The 17271-nt window shown below is 42.2% G+C and overlaps 1 protein-coding gene across 21 annotated transcripts in view; it reads left to right on the forward strand.

The window, feature by feature from the left end:
• The window catches only part of KIAA0319L (KIAA0319 like), a 128292-nt gene that overhangs the window by 89958 nt on the left and 21063 nt on the right, over positions 1–17271 (forward strand). For 8 of the 21 annotated variants that reach the window (XM_077963614.1, XM_077963605.1, XM_077963645.1 and 5 more), the window contains 5 exons: positions 3134–3231; positions 7745–7832; positions 9794–9886; positions 12052–12184; positions 16001–16229. In XM_077963614.1, coding sequence (XP_077819740.1) covers positions 3134–3231; positions 7745–7832; positions 9794–9886; positions 12052–12184; positions 16001–16229 — 641 coding nt within the window. Of the gene's footprint in view, positions 1–3133; positions 3265–7744; positions 7833–9793; positions 9887–12051; positions 12185–16000; positions 16230–17271 lie in introns of all 21 variants that reach the window. The other 13 variants (XM_028836094.2, XM_077963630.1, XM_077963594.1 and 10 more) reach the window with 2 other exon arrangements.

A 17271-nucleotide genomic window follows, 5' to 3' on the forward strand; every position in this document is an offset into this window, starting at 1 on the left:
TCCCATAGTGAGACCCTGTCCCTGGGGAAAAAAAAGATAAGCCTAATATGATATACAAAATTCAGGTATATAAAATATCTAAATTAGGGGTGATTACTTCATTATTTAAGAAAACTTTTGTAATATGAACATTCCTTTCACCTTTGAAGTATATGTTAATATACCAAAGTTTGACTTACAAACATATATGGGTTCTCTTAAGACTATTTATGACATGAGTGGTACATACTTTGATGGAAATTGAGTGAGTTGGGTTTGTGTTATTCTCATTGAAAGGTTAGTCAGGTAGAATGTCCTTCCCTATTTAGGATGGGGGGTACACATATCTTCAATACAGTATTCTTCATTTCTAGGCCTAATACCAAATAGTATATTAATGCAAAAACTACTTTTCCAGAAGCAAAATGCCCTGTCTGTTCTATATTTCTGCTCTCAAATTGAGGTTTCCTTATCAATTCATTTCACATTCCTCTAGAGAAGCCTTTTCCTTTCTTCCTCTGGTGACAAGTTAAGGTGAATGGGTTTAGTGGCCTTTGAAGTTGGAGGTGAGGGACTGCCCTGAGCTGTTGATTACTTCCATTCTTTTGTGAAAGACATGCTTGCCTCTACTGTATTTTCTTTCCTAACCCATATTTGCATGTACATTTCTGTGGGTTACTATCATCTTGTAGATTGGTGTTTCAAAACACATTAGTTTAGAAATAGATTCTTTGGCCAGGCACGGTGGCTCATACTTGTAATCCTGGCACTTTGGGAGGCTGAGGTAGGTGGATCACCTGAGGTCAGGAGTTCAAGACCAGCCTGGCCAACATGGCAAAACCCCATCTCTACCAAAAATACAAAAAAATTAGCTGGGTGTGGTGGCAGGCGCCTATAATCCCAGCTACTTGAGAGGCTGAGGCAGGAGAATCACTTGAACCCAGGAGGCGGAGGTTGCAGTGAGCCAAGATTGTGCCATTGCACTCCAGCCTAGGTAACAGAGCAAAACTCTGTCTCAAAAAAAAAAAAAAAAAAAAAAAGGGCTGGGCGCAGTGGCTCATGCCTGTAATCCCAGCACTTTGGGAGGCCGAGGTGGGCAGATCACCTGAGGTCAGGAGTTCAAGACCAGCCTGGTCAACATGGTGAAACCCCATCTCTACTCTATAAAAATACTAAAAATTAGCCAGGCGTGGTGGCGGGCACCTGTAATCCCAGCTACTGGGAAGGCTGAGGCACGAGAATCGCTTGAACCCTGGAGGCGGAGGTTGCAGTGAGCCGAGATCACGCCACTGCACTCCATCCTGGGTGACAGAGAGAGACTCCATCTCAAAAAAAAAAGGAAATAGATTATTTTCTCCTGTCCTCTCCCCAGGTTCTCCCACCTTTACTGGATATATGAGATGGATGGTTTCAAACTTTCAAAGGTTGGGGGTGATGAGGCAGGACCAATTCTGCATGCTCTTTATCCCTCTCCTGCTCTATGGCAGCCCATTAGGATCCCTCCAGGTCCAGTTTCAAAACCACTGTCCAACTGGGCATGGTGGCTCAGGCCTGTAATCCCAGCACTTTGGGAGGCTGAGGCAGGCAGATCACTTGAGGTCAGGAGTTTGAGAACAGCTTGGCGAACATGGTGAAACTCTGTTTATGCTAAAAATACAAAAATTAGCCAGACATGGTGGTGCGTGCCTGTAATCCTAGCCACTTGGGAGGCTGAGGCAGGAGGATCACTTGAATCCGGGAGACAGAGGTTGCAGTGAGCTGAGATCAAGCCAGTGCACTCCAGCCTGGGCAACAGCAAGACTCCATCTCAGTCAATCAGTCAGTCAGTCAACAAAACAAACGAATGACTGTCCTCAGTCACTGCAACCAGCACTCTTTCTAACAGAGTTACACTCAGTTGTTCCTACCTTTGAATATATTTCTGCCTGCGACGCATAATTCATCCCCTGAGCTTTTCTGTCCTAGGAATATTGTCCTGTTTTGAAATTTATGTTGCTAGCCTTAGCTATTATAAAATTATCTGTTCCCAAACTGTTTTCTATGTGGAAAAGAATTTCCAGCTACAGTTGGAAGAAATGTCTCTGAGTACAAGTCCTGCTTGTGCTGCTGCTTTCCTTCTCCTCTCGTAACCTGACTACTACATACTATATACATTTGTGAGAGCTGTTGGCGCTGACAACTGGCCAAAAAAATTCTTGTTTTGGAGGAGGAAGGAAGGAAGGAAGATCTTGTCTCCCAGGTGTATAAAATAAAATTGGTCTTCAGATGAAGGATATATTGGAATTAGGTTCTGTGTACTGATTTTAACACTTGAACTCATGAAATAAGAAAAAGATGACCTCTCTCTGCTAAGGTTTTTTTCTTTCCCCCTTTTTCTTTTTTATTTTTGGTTAGTAATTTAAACTAAACCTTCCAACCAAAGCCCTCCCTTCCCTAGCCAGAAATGTGTTTTGATCCAAAAAATGTAAGACAACTTTTTCTGGGGAGGGATGCCATTTAGATAGAATTCTACCCTTGCCCTACCTAGTGATATAGTCTGACCTGCAAATGGGGACCATTTAATGCTTCATTTGATTTTAATTAATTTCATTGGGCCTGTTTTAAATGGGCCATCCCCTACCATCTTCTGCAGTGTGTTATTTAGCTCAGCAGGAATGAAGTAGCTCTTTTAACTCGCCAGGGTGTGATGACCTCAGTGAGATGAGCATTGTTAGCACTCTGTAAAAAGCTATTTTTGAACCACGTTATTTAGAAGTCATTGCTGTTCTTTGTTGCAAAAGAAGTTTTGCAAGAAAATGGCCTTTGTTCCCAGTGAGTTCATCTATAATGGTTGGTAGGACATGTATTTTCAGTGGTAGGCCACACCATGAGCAACCTGCTATTTTTCAGGGAGGATTGGCCCTGAGAGGGTGGTTATAGGGCAGTAATAAGCATTGTTGGGAAAGAGTTGGAAGAAGCCCTAACTGTAGCTGAGTCAGCAGAATTTGCTCTTTCTTTGAGCAGATGGTTTGGTTTCCCTACAGGCTTTGGGGTGAAATCTTAAAAACTAAAGCCTCGTCAAGATCAGAAGAGATTTGTTATTGGCAGGCTCTGTGGCTGTCCTCTTTGTGTGTAGGTGTGTGTTTTCATGATTTTTGTAACTGCCCTTCTATAGGAGAAACCTACACCTACGACTGGCAGCTGATTACTCATCCTAGAGACTACAGTGGAGAAATGGAAGGGAAACATTCCCAGATCCTCAAACTATCGAAGGTGAATTTGCCTCCTTTCACTTGCAGGGCTAAGGTAGAGGAGTTGACTATTTTCTAAAATGAATATCATATGATTTTCTGTCTACACTTAAGTTGTAAACAGTCTTTTAGAAATGAATCCTCTAAAAATCTGACTGGCTGACATCCAGTATTTGTTAGTGTATGATTCTCAAAGTTTCATTTATGGTAAGAAGACTGTACCAGCATGGTAGTGGTGGCTGAAAATATACACTAAACAGCTTTTAAGGCTAACTTAAGGATTTTAGAATTTGGGATGAGCTAGGTTATTTGTGGCCACATGACTGCATACATTGACTCAGCCTTTGTGGGATTCAGTATAGGTTTGGGGATTTTTTTGTTTGTTTTTTGTTTGTTTGTTTGTTTTTTGAGACAGGGTCTTGCTCTGTCACCTAGGCTGAACTGCAGTGGTGTGATCACAGCTCACTGCAGTCTTGACTTCCCAGGCTCAAGCAATCCTCCCACCTCAGCCTCCTGAGTAGCTGGGACTTCAGGGTCATGCCGTTATACTCGGCTAATTTTTGTATTTTTTGTAGAGACAGAGTCTCGTCATACTGCCCAGGCTGGTCTCGAACTCCTGGCCTCAAGCAGTCCTCCCATCTCAGCCTTCCAAAATGCTGGGATTACAGGCGTGAGCCACCATGCCCAGCCTAAGTACAGTTATTGACAGCTCTAAAATGTTTGTATTTGGCTGGGCGCAGTGGCTCCCACCTGTAATCCAAGCACTTTGAGAGGCTGAGGTGGAGTGGGAGGACTGCTTGAGACCATGAGTTTGAGACAAGACTGGGAAACGTGGTGAGACCTTGTCTCTACAAAAAATAAAAAATTAGCTGGGTGCGGTGGTTCATACCTGTAGTCCCAGTTGGTCAGGACGTAGAGGTGGGAGGATCACTAAAACCCAGGAGTTTAAGGCTGCAGTGAGCTATGATCATACCACTGCCTTAAAGCCCAGGTGACCAAGTGAGATCCTTTCTCTAAGAAAAAAGTTTGTATTCTTTGACGCAGCAGAGTCATTTAGTCTTTCATTCTACATCTATTCATTGTACACTGGTTATGTGGCAGGTACTGGGGATTTACCAGTGAATTAGTCATAATTTTAATGTTCAAGAACAATAGAGTCTAGTAGGTGATACTGATAGGAAGCAGGTAGTTATAACAGGTGGCACACTAGGTCAGTGCAGAGGATCATTGAAGCCCTGGAAAGGTAGAGTGGATTTCTTAGAGTGACTGACTTACTAAGTAAAGGGTGAAGGGATAATACCTCAAGCAGAAGAAGCAACATGTCCACTGGGCCAAAAATGAGAGAGAAAATGTGGAGAAAAGGGAATTTATATGTGGTTCTAAGTTGGAAAGATGCAGGGGTCAGATGGAGCAAAAGCTTTATATGCCAGATTAAGGACTTTGAATCTTATCCAGAAGGAATATAGAGCCCTTGAAAGGCTTTAAGCAAGAGAAACACATGTTTAGATCTTCAGATTAGAAAAATCACCTGACTACAGATTGGAGGAGATAAGACTCAAACTATAGAGGTCAGTGAGGAATCTGTTGAAAAATTTAAGTGTAAAATGATAGTAGCCTGAGTAAAAGAACTAAATAAGTAAAATTGAAAACCACCAGCCTGGACAACATGATGAAACTCTAGCTCCACAAAAAATGTAAAAATTAGTTGGGTGTGGTGGCATGTGCCTGTGGTCCCAGCTACTCAGGAGGCTGAGGTGGGAGGATCATTTGAACCCAGGAGGTGGAGGTTGCAGTGAGCCATGACCATGCCACTGCACTGCAGCCTGGCAACAAAGTGAGACTATGTCTCAAAAAATAAAAATAAAAACCACTTATTGAATTCATACCATGTGCCATACCCAGTACTGATTATCTTATACACTTATTTCTTTTAATCTTCATAACAATCCCAGGATGCAGATATTACTATCTTTTTTACAAATGACAACACTAAAAACTGGAGAAATGAAGTGATGTGGCCAAAGTCCACAAAGGTATTAAATGGTAGGTCTGAACTGGAGCTTTCCATCTCTAAAGGCCATACCTTTATTTATTTATTTATTTTTTATTATTATTTTTTTCCGAGACGGAGTCTCGCTCTGTCTCCCAGGCTGGAGTGCAGTGACCGGATCTCAACTCACTGCAAGCTCCACCTCCCGGGTTTATGCCATTCTCCTGCCTCAGCCTCCCGAGTAGCTGGGACTACAGGCGCCCGCCACCTTGCCCGGCTAGTTTTTTGTATTTTTTAGCAGAGATGGAGTTTCACCATGTTAGCCAGGATGGTCTCAATCTCCTGACCTCGTGATCCGCCCGTCTCGGCCTCCCAAAGTGCTGGGATTACAGGCTTGAGCCACCGCGCCCAGCCAGGCCATACCTTTAATAATTGTGCTTTGACAGGTGGTTAAGAACTAAGGTGATAGCAGTGTGGATGGAGACAAGTGAGTAGATTGGAAAAATAATATGGAGTTTGACTTGATAAAATTTGATGATTGATGAACTGGTTGGGGATGTTGGGGAAGAGAAGTCTAGGATAATTCTAGCTTTTTGGCTTAGATACCTGGGTGGATGTTCATTGAAATGAGGAGCACAGAAGGTGGAGCAAGTTTTAGGGAGAAGTTTGCAGATTATTAATTCATTTTTGAACAGAGTGAGTTTGAGGTACCCGTGAGACATCTGAATTGAGTTGTCCAGTTAGTAGCTGGTGGAGAGGGACTGGAGGTCAGAAGACAAGTCTGGGCTGGAGAGATATATTTGCATATCAACCTCAAATAGATGATTTGTGAAGCCACAGCAACAGACAAAATCAACCAGGGAGAGTGTGCAGAGTGAAGAAATAAGCAGGCTGAGGTTGGAATCTTGGGAACACCCATCATTTAAGGGATGGAGGGTAGAGGAAACTGAAAGAAATGAAGCGTGGGCACAGAAGTGAAAGCCAAGAGGAAGAGTATTATAAAGAGGAAGTAGCCAAAGATGCTACTTGTGGCTCAATTAGTATTTACCCCCCCAAAAAAATACTTCAAAAGAAAAAGAAAAAAAAATGTGCCTGGAAGATGTTCATTACAACATTAGTCATAATAGTAAAAATTTGGAAACAACTCAAGTGTCCAACAGTTTGAAAGGCTTATGTGAAATTTGACACACTTATTCATGTACTGCTCTGTGGTCGTTAAAATAAATATTAAAAAGATTGTGGCCGGGTGCGGTGGCTCAAGCCTGTAATCCCAGCACTTTGAGAGGCCGAGGTGGGTGGATCACCTGAGGTCAGGAGCTCAAGACCAGCCTGGCCAACATGGCGAAACCCCGTCTCTACTAAAAATGTAAAAATTAGCTGGGAATGGTGGCGCATGCCTGTAGTCCCAACTACTCGGGAAGCTGAGGCATGAGAATCACTTGAACCCAGGAGGGAGCAGTTGCAGTGAGCCAAGATTGCATCATTGCTTTCCAGCCTGGATGACAGGGTGAGACTCTGTCTCAAAAAAAAAAAAAAAGACTATATTATAGTAGGGAAGGTGTTCATGCTAAATGAATGGAAGAAAGAACAATAGAAAGTTTGATACCTCAATTGTAGCTATAACTTTGAATATCACTAAAATATGAGCTCCTTGAAGATAGAGATCTTACCTTATTCATATCTAAACCACAAGCCTAGGACAATGACTGGTACATGATTTGGCTTCAGTAAATATTTGTTAAACGAATGAGCCGTACACAACTATTATTTTAATATGTGGTCAAGGATTAGAAGGAAATGGAGAAATTTGATAAGTTGATGTGTTATGATAGTGATATACTGGGTACTTTTTTGTTTTTTTTCTTTTATATTAAGTTTATAAATTAGTAAAAACCAGGAGGGAAAAATATTCAGATATTTGGGAACTATTTAGTATCTTTACAAAATGTTTTTCTTTGAAGTGATGATTATTTTAATTTCGTAACTCTGTGGAGTGGGATATTTGGGCCCTTAATGTTCTTCTGAAAAGAAAATGGGAGTACAGAGATATTTGAAATCCCTTCTGTTGTTCTAGAGTCAGCTAGTCATAAGATTCACATTAAAAGTTGTTTTTTTTTTTCTTTTTTCTTTTTTTTTCAGTTCATTGTTTATCTCTTCAGCTAGTTTACTTTTTCTTGCTGGAGTGCAGTGACATGATCTTGGCTCACTGCAACCTCCATCTCTCGGGCTCAAGCCATCCTTTCACCTCAGCCTACTAAGTAGCTGGGACTACAGGTGTGTGCCACCACACCTGGCTAATTTTTATATTTTTGGTAGAGATGGGGTTTTGGCATATTGCCCAGGCTGGTCTTGAACTCATGAACTCAAGTGATCCACCCGCCTCCTCCCAAATTGCTAGGATTATAGGCTAGTTGACTTTTTCCATTTTGGAAACAGGGGAAGGAAAGAGTGAAAGATTCAGCTTGGGAAAGTTCAAATATATCTTATTTTAAATGTAATTCCTATTCTTTGTGATTGTCTAAGAGATCTTCTCTCACTTCTGCAGCTCACTCCAGGCCTCTATGAATTCAAAGTGATTGTAGAGGGTCAAAATGCCCATGGGGAAGGCTATGTGAACGTGACAGTCAAGCCAGGTATGTTTTCAGCCCTGATTGTGTCTCCCTTCCTCCCTCTGCAGGACTCCTGAGGAGACAGAGATTTGCTTAGGAGGAGGGTTTTGATTCCCATTTTTTTGGTAATATATTTATTCAGCAATTCCTAGTTCAGTGTGGTAAACAGTTATAATAGCAAAATACAGACTTTGTTCCAACAGTGCTGTAGTTGGAATGCTGAGCTGGACACATGGCCCACAAGTAAGTTATGGCCTAAGCAATAACTTACTTACCGAGAACTACTTCTTCAAGTGGGCCATGCTGAGAGAGGACCGTGTGTTGTAATTAACAGACACAGGGAAGCCAAGAGCCTAGGAGAAGCTTGCAGAAGGAGAACCAGCCAAGTGACCAGCTCTTTCTGATCTCTTTCCAGAGATGTGGGTCTTTGTACACAGAGTTCCTCATTTAAACACTACCAGTCTTTTTCACCTTGGTAACAAAATCCTGTCATTCTTTTAAAATGAACCACTGTAGGTAGATCACAGTGCAGTAGGAAGGAATCTTATTTTCCATTTTCAGAGAAATTTAAGAGAAGTTGGACAGTTGTATTAGTGCATTTTCATGGTGCTGATAAAGACATACCCGAGACAGACTGGGCAATTTACAGAAGAAAGAGGTTTAATGGACTTACAGTTCCACGTGGCTGGCAAGGCCTCACAATCATGACAGAAGGCAAGGAGGAGCAAGTCATGTCTTATGTAGATGACAGCAGGCAAAAAGAGAGCTTGTGCAGGGAAACTCTCATTTTTAAAACCATCAAATCTCATGAGACTCATTCACTATCACAAGAACAGCACAGGAAAGACCCGCCCCCATAATTCAATCACCAGTTCCTCCCATGACGTGGGAATTGTGGGAGTTACAATTCAAGATGAGATTTAGGTGGAGACACAGCCAGACCATATCAACAGTATATTTGGTAAATATACAGCATAAATTCTCAATGCTCTTTTCTTTGTTGGTAATAGATTTTCTTTTCATTCCTTGAACTTTGTAGCCAAGATAATCCTTTCACCTTCTTAAAAATGTGATCAGCATCAAGACCATTTGATCATTTTGCAAACAAAAGGCCATGGGATTTGTAGCACACAGTCATTTGGGTGGACCAGAGTGGTTTGTGACCTTCCCATCACTTAACCCATAGCTAGTTCACATACAGGGAACTCTAGGATGGTTGAGAAGCCACCCATCAGCTTTTCAGCACAGTCTGTGCCAAGGGACGGTTTGATTGCCAAGGCCTTTATTGCCCAAAGCTTATTTGTTGTCTGCCTGTAGTCAAGCTTGGCTGAAAGGAGTAACTTGCTGCTGTAGTACTTTTCATCAACTAGACAGCATGTGAGCATTGAAAGAATACACAGGGCATGGTCTTAGGAATGATCAGATTTGGAAGAGGCTTTTATACTCCCAAGTGTCTTATGTTAGAATGGCAATCTGGTCTTGTGACTCTCCTGTGTGGTGATGATTCAGTCATTAATTATGTAATGCAGGGGTCCCCAACCGCCAGGCCATGGACCACTACCAGTCCCTGGCCTGTTAGGAACTGGGCTGCACAGTAGGAGATAAATGGCAGGTGAGTGAGTGCTGCTGCCAGAGCTCTGCCTCCTGTCAGATCAGTGATGGCACTAGATTCTCACAGGAGGATGAACCCTATTGTGAACTGCACATGCAAGGGATCTAGGTTGTACACTCCTTTTGAGGATCTAATCTCTGATGGTCTGAGGTGGAAGTTTCATCCCCAAACCATGCACTGCACTCCAACCCCCAACCCCCACCCCCATTCATGGAAAAATTGTCTTCCACAAAACTGGTCCCTGGTGCCAAAAAAGTTAGGGACCAGTAATGTATGGAATGGAAATTGATTTATAATCCTCTCAGATACATCCTGCTCCTCCTGTAATTTCTGAAGCCCCTTTCCGAATTTCTTTTGGGTCACTTTCTTGCAGAGCCCCGTAAGAATCAGCCTCCCGTTGCTATCGTGTCACCTCAGTTCCAGGAGATCTCTTTGCCAACCACTTCTACAGTCATTGATGGCAGTCGTGAGTACTTGTCTAAGTATGATGTTTTAGAAGAACATTCACCGTGTACTCTGGTAGAAAACTCTAGTAGAAGATTTGGGGCCAGCTATGTCTGCGATCTGTTTAGGCCAGTCATGTTGACCGTGTTAGGGGAAGGCCAACCATTTGAAGCAACTGACTGAAAAGCAACACACCAGACAGGCCTTCTTTAAAATCCCCATGTAGCCTATTTGAAGTAATATTTCCACTTTGAAATGGTAAGAAACTGAAATTATGCATGTAGTTAGCATGATTTTAGTTGAAACTCACTGGTTTTCATATTTGCTTAGTTGGAGTTGCCTTTTTCATTCATAGAACCAAAGTTCCTTCCAATCATAGCAAGACAAGTAACTGGGAGGCCTGACTGAGGAGCTTTTACCCAGCCATCACTTGCCTAGCAAGATTCTCATCAGCCTCCTCCTGGAGACACTCACAGAATGCACTCCACACCCTGGTCTGGCTCCTTAACATTTTACTCTTCAGAGTAGTGTCATCCAGTGAGTGACCTGAGAGGATTTTTGGGTGTTTGCCCTTAATCGTGGCTGTATGGTGCAAGAGGTTGCAGACCTATCTTCTCACCAGTATTTGCTTTTTCGTTTTGTTTTGTTTTGTTTTGATTTTTTGAGACCAGTTAAGGTCCTTTACCCTGACTATCTTGGCACCACTGATGGTTTTTGGCAGAGGCAGTCACAGCTTTAGTAGAGGACCCTCTAACAAGGTTAAGCATTTGATGTTGATGGTGCTGGCAAGAAGAGGAGGCTAGGAGGATGATTTTAGGCCAAGAGGGAAGAGAGAGAACAGGAAGCAGCCCTTGTGATACAGAGTGGTAGAAAGGGCTCACGTTGTACTGTTTTATTTTACAGTTTTGAATAGGTGAAAGTTAAATAATATGCAAATGTATACAGTGAAAAGAATCATACTATCCATGTCTCCTAACTGTCCAGTTTTCCTCCAGACAACCAATGGTATTATTATTTTATGTATCCTTTTAGAGATATTTTACACATATATAAGAAAATCCATATATAGTCCTTCTGTCTTGTGTTTACACAAATGAAAGCACATTATATGTGCTGTTATGTGTGATGCTTGTTTTTGTATGTTGGAAAATTTTTCCTTTATTTTGAGACAGAGTTTCGCTCCTCTTGTCCAGGCTGGAGTGCAATGGCATAATCTTGGCTCACCGCAACCTCTACCTCCCAGGTTCAAGCGATTCTCCTACCTCAGCCTCCTGAGTAGCTGGGATTACAGGTGCACACCGCCACGCCTGGCTAATTTTGTATTTTTAGTAGAGACGGGGTTTCTTCATGTTGGTCAGGCTGGTCTCGATCTCCTGACCTCAGGTGATCCGCCCACCTCGGCCTCCCGAAGTGCTGGGATTACAAGCGTAAGCCACCATACCTGGCCTGGAGAATTTTTCTAAATCAACACATAAGATAGTTATTCCTTTTTTTAAAAAATAGTTAAGTAGCATTCCATCGTATAGATGTATAATTTCATTGTACGAGTTCTTGTTTTCAATCAATTTCTATTGATGACCATTTAGATTACTCTCATTCTTTTGCTATTACAAACAATGTTACCATGAATAATCTTGTAAACATGATGTTTAACACATGTACATTTGCAGGATAAATTCATAGAAGAATTGCAGGGGCAGAGATAAATGTTGCCAAATTGCTCATTATAAAAGTTGTGTCAGTTTATGTTTATACCATGACTAATGAGAGGTCATCTTTCTCCACGCCTTTACCAATATAATGTGTTATGAAATTTTGGTCTTTACCAACTTGATAAGTTAAAAAAAAATGCTGTATCAAGTGTAAATTTAATTTGCATTTCTTTTAAACGAGGTTGGGTATTTTTGCATGTGTTTAAGAATTATTGATTTTCCTTTCTTCATGCAGTAGTATTTTAACCAAAGGTTGCCTGTGTTGGAGTCCTTGGAAAGCTACGCAGTGGAATATACATAGAGAGGCAGAATAACCCAGTATTCCTAGGGAAGAAACGTTCTGGAGAGATAGTCTGTAATTTCATGAAGTTTTCCTAGCTTCAGATCTCTGGGTAGTTGTCCTGGTTTGTGTAAACTGGATAAGTGCTAAGACCAAGCGTTCTCATGTTGTAACTGATGTTTCTTTATGGTCAAGAAAGCACTGATGATGATAAAATCGTTCAGTACCATTGGGAAGAACTTAAGGGGCCTCTGAGAGAAGAGAAGATTTCTGAAGATACAGCCATATTAAAACTAAGTAAACTTGTTCCTGGGAACTACACTTTCAGGTAAATTAGGATTCAGCTTCAAGTTTACTATAGGCCTTTTTTTTTTTTCATCTCATGGGTTTTACATTCTTATATGAGTAACTTTGACAAATATCAAATTCACTGTGAAATTGGTTGATAATACAGCTTTTGGTCCCACCGGTTCTCTGAGCCCTATGGTGATTGTGATTACAACAATGGTAACTTTCTAGGGCAAAGGTTCTTGTACAGTAGATCAGGATCTGCCACAGTTAATCTTTCTCAAGCAGGTCTCCAAAAATTTTTTTAGGGTTTCTGTTGTTAAATGAAAAGGCCCATCTTCCTTTGCCTTTTCTCAGGCAAAATCTGAAGGAACCTACTCTCTTTTTTTTTTCCCTTTGGAACATGCTTCCTCAGCTTACGATACTTGATAATCTTTACATTTGACTAGTGGTTTTCATTCTCTGTTGGGATTTTTGGGGAATTTGATAGAAAGAAAGTACTTTTGGGGAGCTGGTATTGATATTCTAGAGTGATTACTAAAGCTTTGAAGCTGATTCTAGAGTAATCCTCCTTATATTTGCATAATTCCTTGTGTGTTAAAAAGCACTTGTATTAATATATGAGTATCATACAAACATGATCGATAGCTGATACTGTCTTCCTCTGACAGCTAAGAAAAATGAGGCTTCTCTGAGGTCTCACAGCTGGAACTTAAATGCAGATTTTCTAACCCTGAAGTCAGAGTTCATTCTACTTCACTCCTTGACTTGATCCATGTATTTTGTTCATACTTCCTTTAATTCCCTTCTTAATCTGTTCAAGTTTTACCCATCCTTAAGAACCTCCTCAGTTTCCAGGAGGTTCTCTGAGATCCCTCCAAACAGGAGAGAATATGGCTCTCCTCTTTCCCTGTTGCACTCAGGGCCTCTGTGTGACATTTACCATAGTGTGACAGTTTATTCATATGTATCTGTCTTCCCATGAATCTGAGATGAACCAAATTTTTAGATGGTGCCAGGGACACAGAAATGAGTATCCTAGCACAATACCTACCATATAAATCAATATGCAACTTCTGACTTAGCAGGATTTCCATCGATTCAACACTTCAGGTGAATGAAAAGTAGCTGCCAGTACAACAAGATTGGAGCCTTCTACTTTGCTTAAAATGGAAATTTGAGCTGGTTTTCACCTTAGATTTCTAATGTAGGAATTTTTCTATTTACAGAATTCAGCTTGGGCCAGGTTGATCCTTTTAAAAAATAGTAACAATGATAGCTGATATTTCTTGAACATTTACTATGTGCTAAATACTATTCTGAGCTCTTTGCTGGCAGTATTGCATTTAATTCTTATAACAGGTATTATGGTTATCCTCATTTTACAGATTAGGACATTTTGGCACAAAGAGGTTAAGTAACTTGCCCGAGGTCACAAAAACAGTCTAACTCTAGAGTCTAAGCTTTTAACCACAGGTTAACCTACAGGTTTTTTAGTGGATGGGGTATGAGAGTGATTTTTTTTTTTCCTAGCCCTCATTTAAAAAAAAAATCTATGAAATGGTATGATTGGATTTGATTAGCATTAAGGTTAGTAATTCACTCACCTTTTCATCTCTTACTTTTACATGGCAGTAGCCTTGTTTCCTTAGCCCTGTAGTCAGCTGCTGTTTGGTTTCAGGATCTTCGCAGGCAAGCCAGGAGCTGTTTGAGGTGAAAGAGAAAATGGGCAGCTGCCATTTTGCTATCTGTCTATAAGGTGCTTTTGTTTTGACATAGGAGATGAATGGCATATGTTAAAAACAAAAAACAGGCCAGGTGCAGTGGCTCACGCCTGTAATCCCAGCACTTTGGGAGGCCGAGGCGGGCTGATCACGAAGTCAGGAGATTGAGACCAGCCTGGCTAACACGGTGAAACCCCGTCTCTACTAAAAATACAAAAAAATTGGCTGGGCATGGTGGCAGGTGCCTGTAGTCCCAGCTACTTGGGAGGTTGAGGCAGGAGAATGGCGTGAACCCGGGAGGCGGAGCTTGCAGTGAGCCGAGATCGTGCCCCTGCACTCCAGCCTGGGCGACAGAGCGAGACTCCATCTCAAAAAAAAAAAACCAAAAACCAAAAACCCCCAAACCTGTGAAAACAACAGAGAAACTAGGAAAAGAGGCAAAACTTCTGTAAATGTTTCTTTTTCAGATATCTGCTGATTGGTGCATGTTTGTGTGTCTGAGGTGTTTGTGCTTTTTTCCTAAAGGCTGTAATACCAAAAATCCCCTTCACATCATAGGTAAAAGGTGAGACTGCAGGATAAAACCTCAATGGTGTCTGGCCCTGTCTGTGGCTGGTGTTGAGATTTAAACAAACTATATGTCTTTTCTACGCTTTTCCTCTTTCTGTCAGCAAAATGGAAAGATCCCAAACCTCCTTGCTTGCTTATGCTCACATTTTGAGGTGGCATGAGAAGCTTTAGGCTGTTCAGCTGGAAGGCATTATTTAGGTAAAAGCCTGCTCTTATAAATGAGCATTTTTTTTTTCGTTTTGCAAATCCTGTGTCTCACTGGCACAAATTGTGGGACTGTTGCGTAGGAGAATTCATTTTCATTTCAAGCTCCTGCCTTACTGGAGCCAGCCCTCCTGGTTCGTCCCGCAGGCTGTCTGCCTAGGATGTCCATCCTTGTGATATGTACACAGCTGGAACAGGATGATGGGAAAACAGCCTGCCACAGACAGAGCTTGCACTACATAGTGTAGGAAATAGGGACCAAGAATTACCTCTTCTTAAGATTTGGCTTCTGAGCTTTGGAATCAGAGAACTGGGCTTGTATCTTGGCTCACTGTATAGCCCTTGGGTGGGTTACTTAGCCTCTCTAAGCCTCTTATAAAAGTGGGATTAGTGATGCCTACTCTATATGGTTGTTATGAGGGCCATATCAGACAATGCTTATAAAGGTCTCAGGACATAGATGCATGCAGGCAGCAGTAGAACAAAATGGGACTGGAGACATATTGCCTGGATTCAGAACCTGATTCCACTGCTTTTAAGCTGTATGACCTTGGGCAAGTTATATTCCTCCCTCCCTCCCTCCTTCCCTCTTTCCCTCCTTCCTTCCCTCCTTCCTTCCCTCCCTCCTTCCCTCCTTCCTTCCCTCCCTCCTTCCCTCCTTCCTTCCCTCCCACCTTCCCTCCCTCCTTCCCTCCTTCCCTCCTTCCCTCCTTCCCTCCTTCCCTCCTTCCCTCCTTCCTTCCTTCCTTCCTTCCTTCCTTCCTTCCTTCCTTGCTTCCTTCCATTTTTTGTATGAAGTTTCCCTCTGTCGCCCAGGCTGGAATGCAGTGATGCAATCACAGCTCACTGCCACATCTGCCTCCCGGGTTCAAGCAATTCTCCTGCCTCAGCCTCCCAAATAGCTGGATTACAGGCCTGTACCACCATGCCTGGCTAATTTTTGTATTTTTAATAGAGATGGAGTTTCACCATGTTGGCCAGGCTGGTCTCAAACTCCCAACCTCAGGTGATCCGCATGCCTTGGCCTCCCAAAATGCTGGGATTAAAGGTGTGTGCCAACGTACCTGGCCTCTCTGCCTTTCTCCTCATGTATGTGAGGAGTAAAATGAGGATAATACTTTATAGAGTTGTTGTGAGGATTTAATGAGATATAAAGAACTTGGAACAGTGCCTAGCACATCATAAAACTTCAGTCAGTGTTAGCGTCTAGTAGTACTTTCTGCTTTTCCAATAGGAATGAGTAAGAATAGGTAACCTTGCCACATTGGTATTTCTTAGCCTTAATTTTCAGTCTTCTAATATGTATTCCTCTTTCCTTAAACCCATCCCTGATCACACTCCTCTCTCTGCCCTGATAGCTTGACTGTAGTAGACTCTGATGGAGCTACCAACTCTACTACTGCAAACCTGACAGTGAACAAAGCTGTGGATTACCCCCCTGTGGCCAACGCAGGCCCCAACCAAGTGATCACCCTGCCCCAAAACTCCATCACCCTCTTTGGGAACCAGAGCACTGATGATCATGGCATCACCAGCTATGAGTGGTCACTCAGCCCAAGCAGCAAAGGGAAAGTGGTGGAGATGCAGGTAGGAGGGGATGGTTCCTATTTTTTTTCTTGCCCAAGAGAAGTAGAGCTGCTGGACTGCATTTTTAGAAACCGCCAAACAAACTGAGAAAGCTTTAGGGGCCTTTGATTAATGTGATGGCAAAAATCTTTATCTTGGCTGGGTGTGGTGGCTCACGCCTGTAATCCCAGTACTGTGGGAAGCTGAGGCGGGCGGATCATGAGGTCAGGAGTTCAAGACCAGCCTGGCCAACATTGTGAAACCCTGTCTCTACTAAAGATACAAAAAGTTAGCTGAGCGTGGTGGCGTGCGCCTGTAATCCCAGCTACTTGGGAGGCTGAGGCAGGAGAATCCCTTGAACCTAGGAGGCGGAGGTTGCAGTGAGCCGAGATCACGCCATTGCACTCCAGCCTGGGTGACAGAGCAAGACTCCATCTCAAAAAAAAAAAAAAAAAAAAAAAAAGATTTTTATCTTAAATGTTTAGTATTAGAGGAAAACGCTGAGAAATGTTAGTTGTTCTGGATGACTCCAGAGAGTAGTCATCTTCAAACTATTTAGAAGCTACAAGGGTGTAAATCTTAGTGAGCTCTGTAACAAGTTAGAGTAGATTGACTAGATGGTGAGTATTTTCCTCTATAGATGCTTAAGAAGAGAGACTAGATCTGTCACCAGGCAGGTAACATGAAGAAAGAAAACTGGATGGTGGCTGTGCTGAACTGGAGAGCTTAAGCCCTGACTAAAGGAGTCATCTGCTCTTCAGGTCCAGCTGGTTGTTGCCACATGGAGGGATGGTCCCAACATTGCTTGATAGCCCAGCTTTTCAAGAGAAGAAAGAAATTGAGACCTTCATGTGAAAATTTCCAACATGAAAGACACTACAGGCCAAACAAAATGTTTGCAAGCTGGATTCAGCCCGTGGGCTACTAGTTTTTGCCCACTGCTCCACAGGAAGTTCCTGCATTGGAAGTTTGCCCAAAATTATTTACAATGTCCCGATACTCAAGGTTCTATATTTCTAGATTGAAGACCTCACTTAAAGCCTCCGTTTTGCCTGGCTTTTGT

Source organism: Macaca mulatta, chromosome 1, assembly GCF_049350105.2.
Source record: "Macaca mulatta isolate MMU2019108-1 chromosome 1, T2T-MMU8v2.0, whole genome shotgun sequence".
NCBI classification, from domain to species: domain Eukaryota; kingdom Metazoa; phylum Chordata; class Mammalia; order Primates; family Cercopithecidae; genus Macaca; species Macaca mulatta.